At 36.6% G+C, this 23612-nt stretch overlaps 1 protein-coding gene across 1 annotated transcript in view; it reads right to left on the bottom strand.

Annotated features, from left to right (window-relative positions):
* Positions 1-23612, bottom strand: part of WSCD1 (WSC domain containing 1) — a 349543-nt gene that overhangs the window by 165964 nt on the left and 159967 nt on the right. The window contains 2 exon segments of the mRNA XM_053706293.1: positions 15104-15288; positions 18480-18594. Coding sequence (XP_053562268.1) covers positions 15104-15288; positions 18480-18594 — 300 coding nt within the window.

Genomic DNA, 23612 nt, shown 5'->3' with positions numbered 1-23612 from the left:
AACCTAGCTTTAAACAAGATTACACTGTTTGACATTTGTCCTTTTTGGCATTATCCCAGACACTTAGAAATGGACAAGTTGGAATTCCAGAGTGATGTTTTCCAGTGGCGTTTGAGTGCGCCTGTGTTTTTGATTAAAGTACCTTCTAACAAATCTGTAGTATATTTTAAGGTAAGAATTCAAAGTGTGATATGATAATACTCGCATCGATACTAGTTTCAGGAGAAGCATAGGAAGGGTCTCAAAAGAATAAAGAAACTAAGCAGTAAGAGGTAGAAAAGGGCAATAAAAAATGATGACAGATCAAAATGAGGAACCACAGAGGTCATAGGGATTAGAAGCAACAGCAAACAAACTAGAAGTATTGAATTATTGGAGACTGTACAGTTTGAGGGAAGGTTAAGGTAAAGGTTTAAAGTAATTTAAAAAAGGAATTAGAGTAATAGTAACCTGTAAAGGGGAATTTGATAGTTAATGAAATACACAGGCACATTTTAACTATATGTCCACTATAATTTTTTTTGTTTTTTCTGTGTGTGTGTAGGAGCGGGGGGTGCCGTGTTCCTTGTACAGAGGAATAGGTCATTTCAGCACTGGACTGAATGTAATAGGCAGGATCAGACTGATATACTACAGGAAAGTTATACTCTGTAAAAAACCATTACTGGGCTAAAAAGATTAGCACAAGCTAACAAGTTACTGAGCTGTTTGTTCTTTACCTAGAGTGTGCTTCTCTCTGTATGTAATATATATATATATATATATATATATAAAATAACTCATTGGGGCCTATCTATCAAGCTCCGAACGGATGCTCACTTATAAAACAGCAACTTCTTAGGAGTTTCAGTGCACGTGAAGACGGGGACTCTGCCAGCTCCCCCAGTCACATATACATAGAACAAATGTCCACAAAACTGTAAATTCCTGTATATCTTTATGTACAGACATAGAAAAAAGCGACGTTTCGAGTCTAATGACTCTTATTCTAATGTATTGCTCCGCAGTCAGCGATGTCTTGCAGACCTGATCCGCACTGTCGGTTCAGGTCCGCAAGACATTTGATAAATATGCCCCATTGTGTAGTACATTAAATAATCTAGACAGGCTTGTTTTTCCCACAGAAAACCTCTGAATTATATTGTTTCCAATGCAGCAAAGGATTCTGGGTATGATAATCAAATGAGGTTCACAATGACACACTTTTTTACTTCAAGTCTGTTTTTACGCAGACTCCCTTTACATCAAAGCATCGCTGTTCACACAGCTTGTAAAATTAGATAGGGTTAGGGCAGTGATTCAGAACCATCCCAGGACAGCCTGTTTCATGGTGTTTGCCACTCATCAGCTGGAAGAAGGTTTGAGTCACTGCTGGGTGAAGTTGATTTCTGGGCAAAATATAACAACTCTAAACTCCCCCTAATTTTAAATGTTGTTATATATATATATATATATATATATATATATATATACATACACATATACACACACACAGTTGCATCTATGTGTACTTTCATTATAGATCATGTTCCAAAACCAGAGAAAGGAGATAACTAGCATAAAATACTTCTGAAGAAAAACAATATTAGTCCAAACGGTTTAAATTCCATTCCAGACTTTAAATGTCTATATTGATATTTGGTAAATTTCTGGCTCTGTTTTATGTATGCAATGCTGTATAATTGTAGGTGTTATTTTGATACCTGGGTATCATTTGATGTCTATTTAGTTGCTAAATGTCCTGTATACAGCAGAAAATTGAGGGGCTTGAATGATCCCTGGATCCTTTTGTATATGAAAAAAAAATTCTGTTGACTCATTGGCCAGACTGTGGATGTTTGTATTATACTTATTAGACAGGTCCAGTATAAGATTAAAGTGAAGGTCAATTTTGATGAATTAGTGCCCAGTTTTTAATAATCCTATTAAAAACAAGGGCACTTTAATTCATCAAAATTGACATTTCACTTGTTTTCTTCAAAAACTTACCTTTCAATCCTGGGAGCTGCTCCAGCACTTCCTCCGCCCGTCGCAAGCTGTCTTCAAGGGTCCAAAATGATGAATCCGGCTTCCTCCAATCACGGCATTGCATCAGGCCAAGATTCCCCCAGGGGGAAACAGTAATTGGAGGAAGCCGGATTCGTCATTTCTGACGTCTGTAGAGGCTTCCAACGGCCGTGGGAATCGCTGGAGCGGCTGCTAGAATGAAAAGGTACGTTTTTGAAGAAAAAGAGTGAAATGTCAATTTTGATTAATTAAAGTGCCCTTGTTTTTAATAGGATATTAAAAACCGGGCACTAATTCATCAAAATTGACCTCCACTTTAAGGTATATTATATAAGATTATGATACATGTTAATGGAACTGCACAGAGACACATTTGTAGCATTATGGTTTGATCGTTTGATATATTTATGTCAGTTACATTGTTGCACTACACTTGGATTTTATTTTACTCTAATAGACAATGTAATTGTTACTATGGTAACGCTCTGTGAAGCGTAAATTCACTGGTTTTTATTAGATATAGGTTTTCTGTGTCACAAATGAAGATAATGATCATATGCAAGGCAATAAAACTTGCGTTTTTGAGTTGCAAGATTAAAATTATACTTTGGTATAGTTTTATACAAAAACAATAAAGACGTAGTATACCAGTTTCAGCGTGAGTTCTGATTGAGGTTTAGAATTTTGTGACACAAACTTGGGGGTATGGTTGTAATGATTGGACAATTTATTTTACTATATAAAGCTGTGTGTCACATTACATACGGCAAAATTACAAGTTGTGCGCTAAACCAGGTGCGTAAATAACGCAAAAAAAATTGCGGTATTGCACTCTCCATAGCGATGCCATTACAAGTTACTGAAAAACATACTTTTGTTGTGGGGTATAGTGCGATAAGCTCCATACCGCACAAAATCCAAGGCCTGACTTGACGTGCTCATCCACATTTTCCCCCATAGACATCAACAGAGAGAAAGTGTTAGAAAAAAACACCTGCAATCGTGGAATGGTGATCGTCATAATCCCTATTGATGTCTATGGGGAAAAGAAAGTTATGTAAAAAACCTTACACCCTAACATAAACCCCTAAACCACCACTTTTTTATATTTATAGGGGTATTAGATTAGGTTTAATTTTTAATAATTTGGTTTATTTTTTTCTGTAATTTTAGATTTATTTATTTTACTTTAATCTTAGGCTGCTTTTTCTTTTAAGTAATGTTAGGATTTTTAATTTTTAGTATTTTTATTTTATGTAATTAGAGTTAATTTAGGGGGTGTTAGGTTAGGGGGCCTAGTGATTAAATTAGTTTTTTGCATTTTGGGGGGATGGCAGTTTAGGAGTTAGTAGTCTAATTAGGTTTATTTAATTGTGGGGGTGGCGGTTTAGGGGTTAATAGGTTTATTTTATTAGTATCGGTGTGGGGGGCTGGCGGTTTAGCGGTTTTTAGGTTTATTTTATTTGTAGCAATGTGGGGGCCGGCTGTTTAGGGATTATTAGGTTTATTTTATTAGTAGCGATGTGGGGGACCAGCAATTTAGGGTTAGTAGTAGCGATGTGGGAGGCCAGCAGTTTAGGGGTTAATAGGTTTATTTTATTTGTAGCAATGTGGGAGGCCGGCAGTTTAGGGTTAATAGGTTTATTATAGTAGTAGCGATGTGGGAGGCCGGCAGTTATAATATAGGCACAATGAAAATCCTGCACTCAAGTCATTTTTTGAGTGCGGAATGGAAAAATACCTAAAATGTTAGCGGTATGGCCATACTGCCGCAACTTGTAATAAGAGAGACCTGCATATTCCACGCGCAAAGACCAATTTTTCAGTGGTATAGCCGTATCGCACAACTTGTAATTTTGCTGATAGTTTGTTCTGAGGAAGGGGATAAGTGTTCCCCGAAACATTAATAAAATTGTGCTGTATTCTATTATGAAAATTATGTGAGTGCCCTTTTTTCATATTGCTGTGTTGTAGTGAGGTAACACCCAGGTCATTGTTTCTAAGAGGATGGATTCACTGTGACATTGGAGTGTATATATATATATATATATATATATATATATATACTGTATATATAACATAATTTATAATTTATGTAAGAACTTACCTGATAAATGCATTTCTTTCATATTGGCAAGAGTCCATGAGCTAGTGACATATGTGATATACATTCCTACCAGCAGGGGGCATAGTTTCCCAAACCCCAAAATGCCTATAAATACACCTCCCACCACACCCACAACTCAGTTTAATGAATAGCCAAGTGATAGTAAAAAAGCATACTAAAGAGGAACTGGAAATATAATTGTGCTTTTATACAAAACCATAACCACCATAAAAAGGGTGGGCCTCATGAACTCTTGCCAATATGAAAGAAATGAATTGATCAGGTAAGTTCTTACTTAAATTATGTTTTCTTTCATGTAATTAGCAAGAGTCCATGAGCTAGTGACGTATGAGATAGAAATACCCAAGATGTGGAAGTGCACAGAAGAGTCACTAGAGAGGGAGGCATAAAATAACAACAGCTATTCCCACTGAGAAATTAAATACACACAATAAATAAGTTTTTCTTAAAAAAAACTTAAATCAGAAGCAGTAGAATTAAACTGAAACAGCTGCCTGAAGAACTTTTCTACCAAAGACTGCTTCAGAAGAAGCAAAATACATCAAAGTGGTAAAAACAATAAAAGTATGCAAAAAAGACCAAATTACTGCTTTGCAAATTTGATAAACCGAAGCTTCATGCTGAAAAAGCTCAAGAAATGGCGACTGAACTTAGTAGAATGAGCTGTAAATCTCTGAGGCAGAGCCTGCCCTGCTTCCAAATAAGCCTTGAGAAACAAAAGCTTTAACCAGGATGCCAAAGAAATGGCAGGGGCTTTCTAACCTTTTCTGGAACCAGAAAAACAACAAATAGACTAGACGTCTTATGAAAACCTAGTAACTTCGATATAGAATAAAAAAAAAAAAACTTTTACCACATCCAAAGGTTGTAAAGAACTCTCAAAAAATTCTTTAGGATTAGGACACAAAGAAGAAACATCAATTTCTCTACTAATGTTGTTCAAATGTACAACCTTAGGAAGAGAAAAAATAAAGAAGTCCACAAAACAACTTATCTAGATGAAAAATCAGATAAGGAAACACACAAGAGAGGGCTGATAAATCAGAAACTCTTCTAGCAGAAGAGATAGCCAAGTGAAACAACACTTTTCAGGAAGGTAAATAATCTTCAAAGAAAATATAAGCTCAAAAGAAAGAGCCTGCAAAATCCTTAAACAAAATTAAGACTCCAAAAAGGAGAAATTAATAACTTAACAGGCTTGATACAAACCAAAGCCTGAACAAAACAGTGAAATAAACAGAAAGAACAGAGATTTGACCCTTTAAAAAATTTGCAGACAAACTTAATCCAAATCATCCTGAATAAACTATAAAATCCTATGAATTCTAAAAGAATGCCAAGAGAATTTATGAAAAGAACACCATAAAATATAGGTTTGCCAAACCTGATAATACATGTTCATTTAAACAGATTTATAAACCTGCAACATAGTGAAAGAAACCTCTATGACTAAACACTAATTAATTTCCATACCTACAAATTAGTAATTTGAGATCTCAATGGAAAAACGACCCTTGAAACAAGAGGGCTGGCCAAAGAGAAAGCGGCCAAGGATGGCAACTGGACATCTGGACAAGATCCACATACCAAACCTGTGTGGTCATGTTAATGCTATTAGAAACACATGAGACTGTTCCAATATGATCTTGGAGATCACCCTTGGAAGAAAAAAACAGAGGCGGAAACATGTAGCCATGTTGCAAAACCAAGACACTGCTAATACATCCACCATCTCCGCCTGAGGATCCCTGGACCTGAAAAGGTACCTAGGAAACTGAGAAAACACATCTGTATAAAGATACCACTCTCCCGAACGTAAGGTCTGACGACTGAGATATTCCCTTCCCAAATGTCTAACCTGAGATATGAATTATAGAGATTAGACAGGAGATGAATTCCACCTAAGAACGTATTTGAGATACTTCTTAATTGCTAAGGAAATGAGAGTCCCTATTGATGATTGACATATGCCACAGTTCATATTGTCTGTATGAAAGCAAAATGAAAAGTTGTCGTAAAAGAGGCCAAGCCTGAAAGAGCTCTGAAAATAGCACGAGTTCTAAAATATTGATTAGTAACCTCGCCTCTTGAGGTTTCCAAACCCCTGTAGGACTTTTATCCAATAAGAATACAATACAGGAAGGATAAACAAAAGGAGGCCCCCTGAAAAAAACTATCACCTAGATTACGAGTCTTGCGTTAGCCTTAAAAAGATGCGTTGAGAGGTCCCAACGCTGCTTTTTAACGCCCGCTGGTATTATGAGTCTGGCAGGTAAAGGTGTACCGCTCACTTTTCTTCCGCGACTCGAGCATACCGCAAATCCCCTTAAGTCAATTGCGTATCCTATCTTTTCCATGGGATTTGCCTAACACTGGTATTACGAGTCTTGGAAGAAGTGAGCGGTAGACCCTCTCCTGTCAAGACTTCTACCGCATTTAAAAGTCAGTAGTTAAGAGTTTTATGGGCTAACGCCGTAACATAAAACTCTTAACTAAAGTGCTAAAAAGTGCACTAACACCCATAAACTACCTATAAACCCCTAAACCGAGCGCCCCCCCCCCCCATCAGAAACACTTTAATAAATATATTAACCCCTAATCTGCCGACCGGACATCGGCGCCACTTTAATAAATATATTAACCCCTAAACCGCCGCACTCCCGCCTCGTAAACACTTTAATAAATATTATTAACCCCTAATCTGCCTAACATCGCCGACACCTACCTACATTTATTAACCCCTAATCTGCCACCCCAACGTCGCCGCTACTATATTAAAGGCATTAACCCCTAAACCTAAGTCTAAACCTAACCCTAACCCCCCTAACTTAAATATAATTTAAAATAATCTAAATAAAATTTCTACAATTAAATAAATTAATCCTATTTAAAACTAAATACTTACCTGTAAAATAAACCCTAAGATAGCTACAATATAACTAATTGTTACATTGTAGCTAGCTTAGGGTTTATATTTATTTAACAGGCAACTTTGTATTTATTTTAACTAGGTACAATAGTTATTAAATAGTTATTAACTATTTAATAACTTCCTAGTTAAAATAAAGACAAATATACCTGTAAAATAAATCCTAACCTAAGTTACAATTACACTATCATTAAACTAATTACCTAAATTACTTACAATTAATTACAATTAAATTAAATTAAATAAACTAAAGTACGAAAAAAAAAACACTAAATTACAGAAAATAAAAAAAGAATCACAAGAATTTTAAACTGATTACACCTAATCTAATCCCCCTAATAAAATAAAAAAGCCCCCCAAAATAATAAAATTCCCTACCCTACACTAAATTACAAATAGCCCTTAAAAGGGCCTTTTTTCGGGGCATTGCCCCAAAGTAATCAGCTCTTTCACCTGTAAAAAAAATACAATACCCCCAACATTAAAACCCACCACCCACACTCCCAACCCTACTCTAAAACCCACCCAATCCCCCCTTAAAAAACCTAACACTACCCCCCTGAAGATCTCCCTACCTTGAGCCGTCTTCACCCAGCCGGGCACAAGTGGACCCCCAGAGGGGCAGAATTCTTCATCCGATCTGGGCAGAAGAGGTTCTCCAAGTGGAAGTCTTCATCCAGGCGGCATCTTCTATCTTCATCCAACCGGAGCGGAGCCGATCCATCTTCAATCCAACCAACCATCCTCTTCAAATGAAGTCCAAGCGAAGAATGAAGGTTCCTTTAAATTACGTCATCCAAGATGGCGTCCCTTGTATTCCGATTGGCTGATAGGATTCTATAAGCCAATCGGAATTAAGGTAGGAAAAATCCTATTGGCAGATTGGATCAGCCAATAGGATTTTTCCTAACTTAATTCCTGGGGAAATCGTGCACTAGCACGTTTAGCCAGCTCACCGCTGACTAAAGCAACGCTGGTATTGAGGTGAGATGTGGAGCTAAATTTTGCTCAACACTCACCTTTTTGCAGCTAACGCCAGGTTTAAAAAACCTGTAATACCAGCGTTGTCTTAAGGGAGCGGTGGGAAAAAAAGGCTCGTTAGCACCGTACCCCTGTTACCGCAAAACTCATAATCTAGGCGTCTGATAATCTAACCACCAAATCAGAGAGAGTTGAGTGTCGGAATTTAAGAATATGAACTGTGATATCTGAAAACAATCCCTGCACCATTGATTAAGTATACAAAGCTAAAGAGGTCTCAGATGACAAACGAGCAAGGGGAACCATGTCTGTTGCTGTAGTTATGAGACCTAAAACTTCCATACACATAGCCACTGAAAGGAATGTTCTATACTGTAAGTTTAGACAGGCTAACGCCAATTTCAATTGACTCTTGTCCGATAAAGACAAAGTCATGAACACTGAATCCATCTAGAAACCCAAAAAAAGGTAACCCTTGTCTGAGGAATCACAAAACTCTTAGGTAGATTAATTCCTCTAACCATGTCTTGAAGAAACAAAACTAGTTGATTCATGAGAGATTCTAATAAATAAAAGTTTAAGCTAATACCAAAATAACATCCACATAAGGAAAACAATACCCTACTGTCTGAATACAGAAAGAAGGGCACCAAGAACCTTTGAAAAGATTCATAAGGCTGTCGCTAGACCAAAAAAAGCAACAACTTGATAAAGTTTACCTAAAAAAGAGAATCTCAGAAACCAAAAGTGGTCTAAATGAAATAAAATATGAGGATAAACGTCCTGTAAAATTGTGTGTACATGAAATGACCTTGCTGAACAAAAGGCATAGTAGTCCTTATAGTTGCCAACTTGAAAGTTGAGACTCTTACAAAACAATATAACGTTTTTAGATTCAAGATTGGATTGAATAAACCTCTCTTCTTTGGGACACAGAATAGAATTGAATATAAACCCAAACCCTGTTCCTGCTAAAGAACTGGTATAATCACTCCTGAAAAAAATTCACAGTCTACTAAGAAAGAAAGAATCTTCCCATAAAATGTCTCATTCTAAAAAATGTATTAAAAACCCTAAGAATAATATAGATTTTGTACTGAATTTCCAAAGACAATTTAATCTGCTCCCCAGGACTAGTTTGAGAACCGCACCTTCATGCAGTCTTAATAACTAATAAGTATATAGCATTTTTCTCCCAGAAGGATACAAAAAAAAATGATTTTTCAGTGCTTGCACCTGGAGTTAACCAAATCAGCAGCTGATAAAAATAGTAGTTATTATTACCCAAATAAATGATACACAATGAATTGACCTCAAAAGACCGAAGGACTGTATTAACCCTGCCGGGATATGAATCTATGACCCTTGGATCTAGAACAAGCATTTGTAGTCAGGACATTCACCAACTGATCTACATCACTGGACTAAAAGTAGGGCAGAAAAAACTCTAAACCTTCAGAAATAGTGGAGATAATAGAAATCAAACAAATTATTATCCTAACAGGATAGAGATAATAAAATATATTTGAAACCATAATAAATATAGTAAACATAATAAAATGAATACATCTGAAGTAAATAAACAGAGTTATATACTTGAGAATCTGAAACTGCTTATGCTAACTGTTCAACAAAAGGTTGAGGGAACAGTAATGTCAGCCACAGTCAAAGCTGAGCTAAAAATATAAACAGTACGTGAATATGCTCTACTAAGGTTATATTCAAACTCTAAAGAATCCTGAAAATAAGTACCAATTTCCATAGAAATAGTAGTACAGTCCCAAGAGGGAATCAGGATAACCATTCTCTAGAATATAATAGAGATAGTATATTAAATAGGAAAAAACCTCAAGAGCAAATTTAAAAACTTAAAATCCAGATTTGAACAATATTAATAACATACAGCTATACAGCTAGAGTCTAAACACCCCTAATCTGCCACCCCCAACATCGCCGCCACCTACATACAGTTATTAACCCCTAATCTGCCGCTCCCAACATCGCTGCCCCTACATAATGATATTAACCCCTAATCTGCTGCCCCAACATCGCAGCCTCCTACATACAGTTATTAACCCCTAATCTGCCGCCCCAACATCGCCGCCACATACATAAAACTATTAACCCCTAATCTGCCATTCCCGATGTCACCGCCACTAAATTTAAAGTTATTTACCACTAAATAAATCCATTAACCCCTAAACCTAACACTAACCCTAACATAACTCGAACCCTAATGTAACCCTAAGTCTAACACCCCCTAACTTTAACATAATTAAAATACAGCTAAACTAAAGTTACAATTATTAACTAAATAATACCTATTTTAAACTAAATACAAACTTACTTGTGAAATAAAACTCAAGCTAGCTACAATATAACTAATAGTTATATTGTAGCTAGCTTAGATTTTATTTTTATTTCACAGGTAAGTTTGTATTTATTTTAACTAGGTAGACTAGTTAGTAAATAGTGATTGACTATTTACTAACTACCTAGTTAAAATAAATACAAACTTACCTGTGAAATAAAACCTAACCTTCCTTACACTAAAACCTAACATTATAAACACTAAACACTAATATACAAATAAACACTAAAATTACTAAAATATAAAAATAACTAAATTATATAAAAAACAAACACTAAATTACAAAAAATGAGAAACAAATGATCAAAAATAAAAAAGAATTATACCTAATCTAATAGCCCTATCAAAATAAAAAAGCCCCCCTCAAAGAATACAAGCATCCCCCCCAACAGTAAAACTCACCACCCTCACAACCAACCCCCTTCCCAAATAAAATCAGCCAATAGAATGAGAGCTCAATCCTATTGGCTGATTGGAGCAGCCAAAAGGATGAGAGCTCAATCCTATTGGCTGATTGGATCAGCCAAAAGGATTTTAGCAGCTTTAATTCCTATTGGCTGATTGAAATCTTTCAGCAAATAGGAATGCAAAGGACACCATCTTGGATTGCATCACTTGCATTGAAGTTCCAGTTTACGGCAGCGACCGTATAAAAGAGGATGCTCTGAGCCGGATGTCTTCAGGATTGACCCGCTCCGTGCCGGATGGATGAAGATAGAAGATGCCATCTGGATGAAGACTTCTTGCCGCCTGGATGAGGACTTCGCCGGCTGGATGAAGATAGAAGAGGCCGCCTGGATGAAGACTTCTTGCCGCATGGATGAGATCCTTCAAGTGGGACTTCAAGAACTATAAGTTGATTGTCGGGGGTTAGTGTTAGGTATTTTTAAGGGTTTTTTGGGTGGGTTTTATTTTTAGTTTAGGGTCTGGGCATGTAGAAGAGCTAAATGCCCTTTTAAGGGCAATGCCCATACAAATGCCCTTTTCAGGGCAATGGTTAGCTTAGGTTTTTTAAGCTAGTTATATTATTTGGGGGGGTTGGTTGTGGGGGTGGTGGGTTTTACTGTTGGGGGGTCTTTGTATTTTTTTTACAGGTAAAAGAGCTGATATCTTTGGGGCAATGCCCCACAAATGGCCCTTTTAAGGGCCATTGGTAGTTTATTGTAGCTTAGTTTTTTTTGGGGGGGGGGCTTTTTTATTTTGCTAGGGCTATTAGATTAGGTGTAATTCTTTTTTATTTTTGATCATTTGTTTCTTATTTTTCGTAATTTAGTGTTCGTTTTTTTTTATTTAGTTTTTTTTTGTAATTAGATACTTTTTGTAATTTTTAGAGTAGTGTTAGGATTTTTTTGAATGTGTAGTTTAGTTTATTTTAATTGGTAGTTAGTTTAATTTTATTTTATTAATTAAATAGTTTAAAATTAATTTATTTAATTTGACATGTAAGTTTTAATTTAATTTAAGATAGTGAAATTGCAATTTTAATATAAAGTTAGGGGGTCGTTAGGTTTAGGGGTTAATAGTTTATTTTAGTATATTTCATTGTGGGGGGATTGTGGTTTAGGGGTTAATAGGTTTATTATAGTATATTTCATTGTGGGGGCTTTCAGTTTAGGGGTTAATGGTTTATTTTAGTATATCTCGTTGTGGGGGGCTTGCGTCTTAGGGATTAATAGGTTTATTATAGCGGCGGTGTGGGTGGATGGCAGATTAGAGGTTAATAATATTTAAATAGTGTTTGCGATGCGTGAGGGTTTAGGGGTTAATAACTTTATTATAGTGGCGATGATGTCGGGGAGCGGCGGAATAGCAGATTAGGGGTTAATAAATTTATTATAGTGTTTGCAATGCAGGAGGGCCTCGGTTTAGAGTTAATAGGTAGTTTATGGGTGTTAGTGTACTTTGTAACACTTTAGTTATGAGTTTTATGTTACAGCTGTGTAGCGTAAAACTCATAACTACTGACTTTAGATGGTGTTACGTATCTTGTGGTTATAGAGTGTACCGCTCACTTTTTGGCCTCCCAGGCAAACTCATAATACCGGCGCTATGGGAGTCCCATTGAAAAATAACTTTTTTAAAAGTGCAGTACTGACGTTGCGCGATAGGCTAAGAGGTGTGTGGTACACCTATACCGGCAAGACTTGTAATAGCAGCGTTAGGAAAAATGAAGTGTTATGGGCCATAACGCTGCTTTTTCAATCATAACGCAAAACTCGTAATCTAGGTTAGTGTTAATAGGAGGGCTTAGACTCCTAAAAGCTAAAAATAAAACAAAATTTCTTTAACAAACTGTCTGATACAGGATCCTTTGAGCCAAAGAAACCTTCATCCGTAGAATAAACCTAAGTATGCTGTCGATCAGAACAAAATTAATTAAATCTTAATAATTTTGAAAAGACCTTGTAAGTTTACTTAAAGGCATATTAGCAGTCATAACCTTTATGATGAAAGCAATAACATGATGTTTGCAGATAAATCCAAGTACATGAACTGAGTAAGTAAATAGAGTAAATGCCATTGTACATATAGAAACATGATAAATAAATGCCACATAATTGAGCTAAAGAAAACAACAACAGATTAATAATTAAAAAGTGTTTAAGGGCATCATAGTTTCTACAGTAACATCATAATCAGGATCAGAATGAGACATCTCACAAAATGTAACAGAAAAAGAAAAATAACATTAGGCAAAACATTCAATTTCCACAATGTAACAGTTTCAGTAGATAGGAAAAAAACAAAGATAGTATTTTTTAAAAACAAAAAAAATCAAATAAAAAAGCAGGCATAATAGCTTTCAAAAATCAAGAAAACAGGCAGCAATAGAGGGAGAGGGGTAAAATAACTAAATTTTGGCGCCAAGAATGATGCATTACGCAAAAGGAAGTAAAAAATGTTTTGCCGCAAAACCAACACTAGGAAATGACGCAACTCGCGTCATAACAAACACAACTTCGCGCCAAAACAACTTGCATCAACAAAGATGCAGGAAATTATAAAATTTGCGACATCAAAGGTGCAACTTTGCGCCAAAAATTTTTTGCGTTCTTGCAAGCCTAGATTTGCCGCCAAGAAATTGAAAAACAAGTCAAATTAGAAAAAGACTGAAAACTCCAGGTAAGAAAAAAAGTTTAAATAAACTTCCCAAACATGATTCCTATACTGAAACTGTTAAGACTGCAAAAGGGAAAAAAACATAGACTTGACTCATGGCAAATAAAAGTAAAATATATATATTTAAAACTTTATATTAATACATATAGCGCCAAACCATAGCTTAGAGTGTCTTAAACAATGATGCACAGTTACCAAAAGACACCCATCCTCATATAGCAGACAGCCAAACCAGTACTGAAAACTATCAGCAAAGGTAATGTAATATAAGAGTATATTGTCGATCTGAAAAGGGAGGTAGGAGATGAATCCCTACGACCGATAACAGAGAACCCTTGAAAAGATTTGAGAGAAACCATAAAATCAATAGGCGATACTCTCTTCACATCCCTCTGACAAACACTGTACTCTGAGAGGAATTGGGCGTCAGAATGCTTAGAAGTGCTTATCAAAGAAGAAATCTTTAAAATCAAGCACAAACTTACTTCACCACCTCCATAGGGGGCAAAGTTTGTAAAAACTGAGTTGTGGGTGTGGTGGGAGGTGTATTTATAGACATTTGGGGGTTTGGGAAACTTTGCCCACTCCTGGTAGGAAAGTATATCCCATACATCACTAGCTCATGGACTCTTGCCAATTACATGAAAAAAATAATATATATATATATATATATATATATATATATATATATAGAGAGAGAGAGAGAGAGAGAGAGAGAGAGAGAGAGAGAGAGAGAGAGAGAGAGAGAGAGAGAGAGAGAGAGAGAGAGAGAGAGAGAGAGAGAGAGAGAGAGAGAGAGAGAGATTATATAACATTTATTTATATTTACAATTATTAATGGTTTATTTAATTACAGTAATACCTCAATACTATTTTTATTGTGTTGACCCTTTCCTTCTACACTTACCATTCAAGGTTATTAAATGATGTGATAGCATTTAGACAAAGACGTAGCAGTTATTAATCCCATCACAAATTCACAAAGCAAAGATTAATCACTTTTTACACCTAAACAAAATTGAGATTAATAACTTTCTTAAATCAATACAGAAGTAACACATACATAACCTGGAATATTAAAATAACATACATTTACAGGTTTACATGCATGGGGGTTTATAATAATGATAGGGTTAGCTGTTGGTGTATACTTCGGAAAGGATGTGAATATAGGCATTCATCATCTACAGGAGAGGCAAAGTAGCATGCAGATGAGTCAATTCTAAATGTAGTACATTTCAAAACGTGATATGTGAGAATCCCTACGCAACTTAAATAAATTAAAATTAAAAACATATTGCTAAGGTACTCAGCAACAGGTTCTCTCACTTTAGGCACATGCATGTGCAAAAATTAGCCTCTGGTTTTTTTAGCCTTATTTTACTTACATTAGTATAGAAAAAAGTGTGTTAAAATATAATTTTGTAGCCTAAAATAGTTCATCTTTAGTAAAATAATTAGTTGATTTGTTTTCTCTCTCTCTCTCTCTCTCTCTATTTCTAAAATGTCAATAGAATACTTTCCAAAATGAACAATGAATATGTTAGTCCTAAAGAAAAAAACTTACGTTGCTTAGCCAAGGCTTGTAGTTCATCTAACCGGAAGACAGAGAGGCGATTGACACCTCCACAAACAGATCCCTTTTCTCCCTTACACTCATTATTGCATTCTTCTTCCTTGGCTTTATTTGGTGGAAGGTTGTTTCCACAATAACATTCAGCTCCATATTCCAGTCCAGCATAAAGGTATGTTCTGTTGCAAAGAAAAAAATATATATTTTTTAAATTTTATTTCAACCTTCATAAGTGCGCAAAACTACTATACAGGGGCAATTTTATAAAAAAATATCCTTATTATAAACTCAAGTCAAGAGATGGGTTCTCAATAGAAGTGCTTAGTTGTAATTTCTTTATTTGTAATTATTATACCATATACCAATGGGTTTTAAGGGCTCCATGTAATAAGCCATCAATTAATCCGACATTGTAGATGCGGATAAACTCGCCGTTACTCGCCGTGGGCGAAATGGTGTCCATTGTCACTATGTACTAAAAATCCACCCAGAAATAGACACGTCTAGCCCACCGCAAGCAGTGGCGGATTACTGATAAATTTGACGCCTCGCTCAACGCGACTAAGCTAATGTACTTAAATGTCAGTAGAATTGTATGGTCAATTATTAACACGTGACATGCAAGATGTCAGAAACATCATAGTAGTCACGGGGAAATAATTTGGCTACTGTAAAAGTGCAACTTTTCTAAACAACTTTATTATTGTCCCAAATTTTTGACAGTGACTATAGTGCATTATTTTTGTAATATTTATAGATTGCCATTCTTCTGGGGTAGATGGCAAACAAACATATTGAGGAAAAATAATCATCATAGCCTCTATGACTTTTGATAAGTGACGGGAAAAAGCTCATGACTCATTCCAATAATGATGCTAGAAACTGCCTGAAAGGAGCCTGTTGCCATAAAAATGCAACGCAATTAGTCCCGGAATAGCTCGTGAACGAGCTGTCATCGGCTCCAAATAATCTTTGATCTCTCGATACAGGTGTAATATGGATTCACGATCAAGCCTGAATCTTTGTATGATCTCTCGGTCAGAAAGGCTGTGCAAACCAACCCATGAAATGAATACACCTGGGACACAAAGTCTCCTTCTTCTAACCAATCGATTAGCTACATTTCCAGTATTCTGTCTTCTAGACCGGATTTGCATCACACGGAGAAGAAACAAATATAGAAGTGTCTCCATAGCAGCTGAAATCAACAATGTAAGAACAATGCTGATATTACTGCCTTTTATATATGTCTCAACTGGCGTCTACATTGACTTTCCTATTGTTTTGTACCTTGCCCGCCACCTATAAGGTGGCAAGGCAAAAATAACGAGGTGGGAGCAGAAAATGTAGGGAGCAGATAAATAGATTTTTTAGTACATTAGTTTATGGCGAGTTGGTGGTCAAATCTGTCTATTTACAGTGAAAAATGGAGAGGTAGCAAGGTTTGGCGGATAAGTACGCTCACAATTTTAAATATGCGGGTTTGAACATAGTTGACGGCTTTGTACATATCAGTGTGCGAGATTTGACGCAAATATTTTTGCGGGTAGCTCGTTGACTGCTTAGTACATGGAGCCCTAAATGTGTGTTTCAAATATGTTTATATACATAAGAGTCACTGCACAAGAAATACATTCAAATTATGATGATATGTTATTACAGTGTTAGCTTAATATTAATTGATATGCATTGTTAAAAAAAGAGTAATTTATAAACACAATTTTTTATCAGGAGTAGAGAAATTAGAAATGTCTAGTTCAGTATATGATTAAGCTATTATTAATATTATAAAAGGTCATACGAATATTGTAGGAATACTATTTCATAAACAATATAAGTATAATATGATATATGTAAATGTGTCCTAAAAAATTAGGTGTTATTTAAATTAAAAGGACATAATAAATTAGTTTGAAATGTTCAGTGGTGCAATCCCAATTTCATAAGAAATATTTATCCAGTATTCATGGGTTTTTAAATTTGTTTCTTTAAAAATTGTACCTGCTAACTTTTCTTATTCAAACAATCTTCAATATGATGTTAAAGGGACATAATACTCATATGCTAAATCACTTGAAAGTGAAGAAGCATAACTGTAAAAAGCTAACAAGAAAATATCACCTGAGCCTCTCTATGTAAAAAAGGAAGATATTTTACCTCAAAACAATAGCCAATCAGCATCAGCAGTGCTGAGGTGATGCTTTGCTTTTGTTGTGATCTCCTGATATTTCACTGAAATCTAATGAGATTTCATAGAACTTACTTAAAGGAAAGGAATATAACATGACTGTGCCCACTCCCTAACTTGACAGTGCACACTACTTGTTCTGGAACAAGTATCCTGATTGGCTGCTTAAAGTCTCTTTAAAGTGGGGTGTAAATTCTTAGGGCATTTGAGGTAAAATATCTTTGTTTCTAGTCAGGTTTTTACAGCTATGCTGCATTAATTTCATGTGCTTCAACATTTGGGTATCATGTCCCTTTAAGACATATCTACTGTATATGTGTCTTCCATTTGTGCACCCCCTAAGTGGTCATTTTTTAAAGAAGCATTTTTCAGACACGAGTGTACAAAAATACTTGTAAGGGAATTAGAAACGTCTTGCTTTACATTTAAAATGATCATCTGATGCCCTTTTAAGTACTATCACTAAAAGGAAGTGTATAATATTTAGTTAATCAATTACATAGAATAATGAAAGAAAATGCCTCACAGGAGATTTCGTTAAATTATATTTCTTAGTAAATCTGAACTTGCTGGAGATTTGTTAAATTTTGTAATATAACATTCAGACAAGGCTACCTTTAATTTTACTGTAATACATGTAAATAGCTAAATATTTAATTAGAAAGTCTTTAAGAAAAAACTCCACTGGATATCAGGTTAACAAAAACTCAATATAACCTTATTTCTTAGCAGAAAGCTTTCAATTGACTTTATTATGAAAAAGCATAGGAATATTAAAGTATCATGCATACTTTATGGTTGATTTATGAAGCAGCGGACGCTGCTTCCGACCCACTCCGCTTCAGGCCCGCATGAGGCGGAAGTTAAGAAGCAGAAGTCCTAAGATCGCTACTCCTTAACTCATCTGCCACCTCTGAGGTGGCGGACAACAATCAACCCAATCGGATACGATCGGGTTGATTGACACCCGGCATTGCACCAGCAGTTCATAAGAACTACTGGTGCAATGATAAATGCCAACAACGTATGCTGTCTGCATTTATCGATGTGCAGCGGACTTGATACAATACAGCGTATCATGTCCGTCCGCACCTTAATTAATTGAGCCCCTAAACTTGCAAGCCCAAATCTAATGATTTATTACGTCTAAATGTGTATTTAAAGACAATTTATGGTATTTACCTTTCAGCACAGGCTTCCTGACAATGACTAATAGTCATTTTCCTTAGGTCGTAGAACACTGTAGCTTTGAGGGTCCTTTGTTCAACACTATCAACAAAACATCCAATGTATGTACCTGAAATATTTCAAGTAAAATTTGAAATGTTCTGCTACCTTAAAATAAATCAAAACGTAGATTAACAAACAAGCAATACATTATTAGCCAGTTTATGGGGGGTTTATCACAGGGGTTTGCATTTCTGGGGATTTCTGCTCGTATTACAAGTTGAAAGTAAACACAATTGCTTGAGCAAAATTTAAGTTAATGCTTGTTGGTATAGCGTGTCCTCAGAGCTCTGGTTAACTGTTTTGGAAAACAAAAAACTGTCAAAAAACACATAAAAATACATTACATAGCACACTCACACTCATAAAAATGTTATCTGATAAAAAAAAAAAAAAAATATTGCACAAAAAAGTAATAAATGCTCATAAGATATAAGGTCTTTGAGGCAGACAAAGGGCTTTAACATAGAGATACTGTAGATACATATACATGTTTAAAGATGTATATGTATGTATATATATATATATATATATATATATTTATATGTGTGTACATATGTATCTATATTTGTATGTGTATTTATGTATTGACAGACATATATACACTATATACATATAAACACATAGATACATATGTACACACACACATACATTTATTTATATATATATATATATATATATATATATATATATATATATACTGTATATATGTGTGTGCACTGGAGCCCTTTGAGGTTAAGGAGATGAAAATATGTAAAAGCATATTTTGCAATAACTAATTTATGCTTACATGATAAATTATCTTTTTTTATGATATGACGAGTCCACGGATTTCATCCTTACTTGTGGGATATTAACCTCCTGCTAACAGGAAGTGGCAAAGAGCACCACAGCAGAGCTGTATATATAGCCCCTCCCTTCCCCTCCACCCTCAGTCATTCGGCTGAAGGTATAGGAAGAGAAAAGGAAAGGCTAAAAAGGTGCAGAGGTGACTGAAGTTTACAAAAAATATTAAGAAAAACTGTCTTAAAAAGAACAGGGTGGGCCGTGGACTCGTCATATCGTAAAAGAAAGTAATTTATCAGGTAAGCATAAATTTAGATTTCTTTTACAAAGATATGATGAGTCCACGGATTTCATCCTTACTTGTGGGAAACCAATACCAAAGCAATAGGACACGGATGAAAGGGAGGGATAAGACAGGAACCTAAACGGAAGGCATGACTGCTTGAAGAACCTTTCTCCCAAAGAAAGCCTCAGAAGAAGCAAAAGTATCAAATTTGGAAAATTTGGAAAAAGTGTGAAGGGAAGACCAAGTCACAGCCTTACAAATCTGTTCAACAGATGCATCGTTTTTAAAAGCCCATGTGGAAGCCACAGCCCTAGTAGAATGAGCCGTAATTCTTTCAGGAGGCTGCTGTCCAGCAGTCTCATATGCCAGGCGGATGATACTTCTCAGCCAAAAAGAAAGAGAGGTAGCCGTAGCTTTCTGACCCCTACGCTTTCCAGAATAAACAATGAATAATGAAGATGATTGACGGAAATCCTTAGTTGCCTGTAAGTAAAACTTTAATAAGGCACGGACCACGTCCAAGTATTGTAACAGACGCTCCTTCTTAGTAGAAGGATTAGGACACAAGGAAGGAACAACAATTTCCTGATTAATATTCTTATTCAAAACAACCTTAGGAAGGAACCCAGGTTTGGTACCAACCTTATCAGAATGAAATATGAGATAAGGTGAATCACACTGTAATGCTGAAAGCTCAGAAACTCTTCGAGCAGAAGAAATAGCAAACAAAAACAAAACTTTCCAAGATAATAGTTTAATATCTATGGAATGCATAGGTTCAAATGGAACCCCTTGCAGAACTCGAAGAACTAGATTCAAACTCCAGGGAGGAGTAATAGGTCTAAATACAGGCTTAATTCTAGATAGAGCCTGACAAAAAAACTGAACATCTGATACATTTGCCAAATGTTTGTGAAACAGAATTGGCAAAGCAGAAATGTGTCCCTTTAAGGAACTTGCTGATAACCCTTTCTCCAATCCTTCTTGGAGAAAAGACAAAATCCTAGGAATCCTAACTTTACTCCATGAGTAACCCTTGGATTCACACCAATAAAGATATTTACGCTATATCTTATGATAGATTTTTCTAGTGACAGGCTTTCTAGCCTGTATCAAAGTATTGATAACTGAATCAGAGAATCCTCGCTTCGATAAAATCAAGCGTTCAATCTCCACACAGTCAGTTGCAGAGAAATTAGATTTGGATGTTGGAAAGGACCTTGAATGAGAAGGTCCTGTCTCAACGGAAGTTTCAACGGTGGCAAAGAGGACATGTCCACTAGATCCACATACCAAGTCCTGCGTGGCCACGCAGGCGCTATCAGGATCACTGAAGCTCTCTCCTGTTTGATTCGAGCAATCACGCATGGGAGGAGAGGAAACGGCGGAAACACATAAGTTAGTCTGAACAACAAAGGTACTGCCAAGGCATCTATCAGTGCGGCCTGTGGATCCCTTGACCGGGATCCGTATCTTGGAAGCTTGGCATTCTGATGAGATGCCATCAAATCCAATTCCGGTCTGCCCCATCTGATAATCAATGAGGCAAATACCTCCGGGTGAAGTTCCCACTCCCCTGGATGAAAAGTCTGTTGACTTAGAAAATCTGCTTCCCAGTTCTCTACCCCTGGGATGTAGATCGCTGACAGATGACAAGAGTGGGCCTCTGCCCAACTGATTATCTTGGATACTTCTATCATCGCTAAGGAACTCCTTGTTCCCCCCTGATGATTGACATATGCCACAGTCGGTATGTTGTCCAACTGTAATCTGATGAATTTGGCCGAAGAAAACTGAGGCCATGCCTGAAGCGCATTGAATATTGCCCTCAGTTCCAAAATATTGATTGGAAGCAGAGACTCCACTTGAGCCCAAACAACCTGAGCCTTCAGGGAATTCCAAACTGCACCCCAGCCCAGAAGGCTGGCATCTGTTGTCACTATCACCCACGAGGGTCTGCGGAAACAAGTCCCCTGGGACAGATGATCTGGCAACAACCACCAAAGAAGAGAGTTTCTGGTCTCTTGATCCAGAATTATCTTTGGAGATAAATCCACATAATCCCCATTCCACTGACTGAGCATGCACAGTTGCAGTGGTCTGAGATGAAAGCGAGCAAACGGAACAATGTCCATTGCCGCTACCATTAATCCGATTACCTCCATACACTGAGCCACTGATGGCTGAGGAATGGACGGAAGTGTTCGGCAAGTATTCAAAATCTTTGATTTTCTGATCTCCGTCAGAAATACTTAAATGGCTACCGAGTCTAACAGAGTTCCCAAGAAAGGAACCCTTGTCTGTAGAACAAGTGAACTCTTCTCTATGTTCACCTTCCAGCCGTGAGTTCTCAGAAAAGACAACACTGTATCCGTGTGATCAGATGATATGTTGACGCCTGAATCAGAATATCATCCAGATAATGTGCCACCACTATCCCTTGCGGTCTGAGAACCGGCAAAAGAGACCCTAGAACCTTTGTGAAGATTCTGGGTTCTGTGGCCAACCCGTAAGCAAGAGCCATGAACTGATAATGTTTGTCCAAGAAGGCAAACCTTAGAATCCGATGATGATCTTTGTGGATTGGAATATGAAGGTAAGCATCCTTCAAATCCACGGTAGTCATATATTGACCCTCCTGGATCATTGGCAAAATCGTTCAAATTGTTTCCATCTTGAATGATGGAAATTTGTTTAGACACTTGAGGTCCAAAATGGGTCTGAACGTTCCCTCTTTTTTGGGGACCACAAATAGGTTTGAGTAAAACCCCTGTCCCTGTTCCAATTTTGGAACAGGACAAATTACTCCCATAGTAAAAAGGTCTTTTACACAGCATAAGAACGCCTCTCTCTTTATCTGGTTTGCAGATAATTTTGAAAGATGAAATCTCCATCTTGGGAGAAAATTCTTGAATTCAAATTGATAACCGTGGGTCTCTATTTCTAGCGCCCAGGAATCCTGAACATCTCTTGCCCAAGCCTGTGCAAAGAAAGAAAGTCTGCCCCTACTAGATCTGGTCCCAGATCGGGGGCCACCCCTTCATGCTGTCTTAGGACCAGCAGTGGGTTTTTTGGATTGTTTACCCTTATTCCAGTTCTGATTGGGTCTCCAGACTGACTTAGATTGGGAAAAATTCCCTTCCTGCTTTCTGGAAGAAGCGGGGGGTCCTCCTTTAAAGTTCTGAAAGGAAGGAAAATTATTCTGTTTACCCCTCATTTTAACCGACCTATCCTGAGGTAGGGCATGGCCCTTACCTCCTGTAATATCAGAAATGATCTCCTTCAATTCTGGCGCAAAAAGGGTCTTACCTTTAAAGGGAATAGCTAAAAGCTTATGTTTTGATGACACATCAGCAGACCAAGATTTGAGCCACAATGCTCTACGTGCTAAAATAGCAAATCCTGCATTTTTTGCCGCTAATTTAGTAATTTGAAAAGCGGCATCAGTAATGAAAGAATTAGCTAGCTTAAGAGCCTTAATTCTATCTAGAATGTCATCTAATGGAGTCTCAACCTTAAGAGACTCTTCTAGAGCCTCAAACCAAAAAGCTGCTGCAGTAGTTACTGGAACAATGCAAGCCGTAGGTTGTAAAATAAATCCCTGATTAACAAATAATTTCTTTAGTTGACCCTCTAATTTCTTATCCATAGGGACCTTGAAAGCACAACTATCCTCAATGGGTATAGTAGTATGCTTAGCTAGGGAAGATATAGCTCCCTCTAACTTAGGGACCGTTTGCCATGAGTCCCGAATGGTATCTGATATAGGAAACATTTTCTTAAAATTAGGAGAGGGAGAAAATGGTATACCTGGTCTATCCCATTCCTTACTAATAATTTCAAAAATTCTCTTAGGAACCGGAAAAACATCAGTGTAAGTAGGAACTTCCAAATATTTATCCATTTTACACAATTTCTCTGGAGGAATCACAATAGGATCACAATCATCCAGAGTTGCTAAATCCTCCCTAAGCAACAGGCAGAGGTGTTCAAGCTTAAATTTAAATGACATAGCA

This window comes from Bombina bombina, chromosome 3 (genome assembly GCF_027579735.1).
Source record: "Bombina bombina isolate aBomBom1 chromosome 3, aBomBom1.pri, whole genome shotgun sequence".
NCBI lineage: Eukaryota > Metazoa > Chordata > Amphibia > Anura > Bombinatoridae > Bombina > Bombina bombina.
Note: the sequence above shows the minus strand (reverse complement) of the source record. Positions and strands in the feature narration are given on the sequence as shown.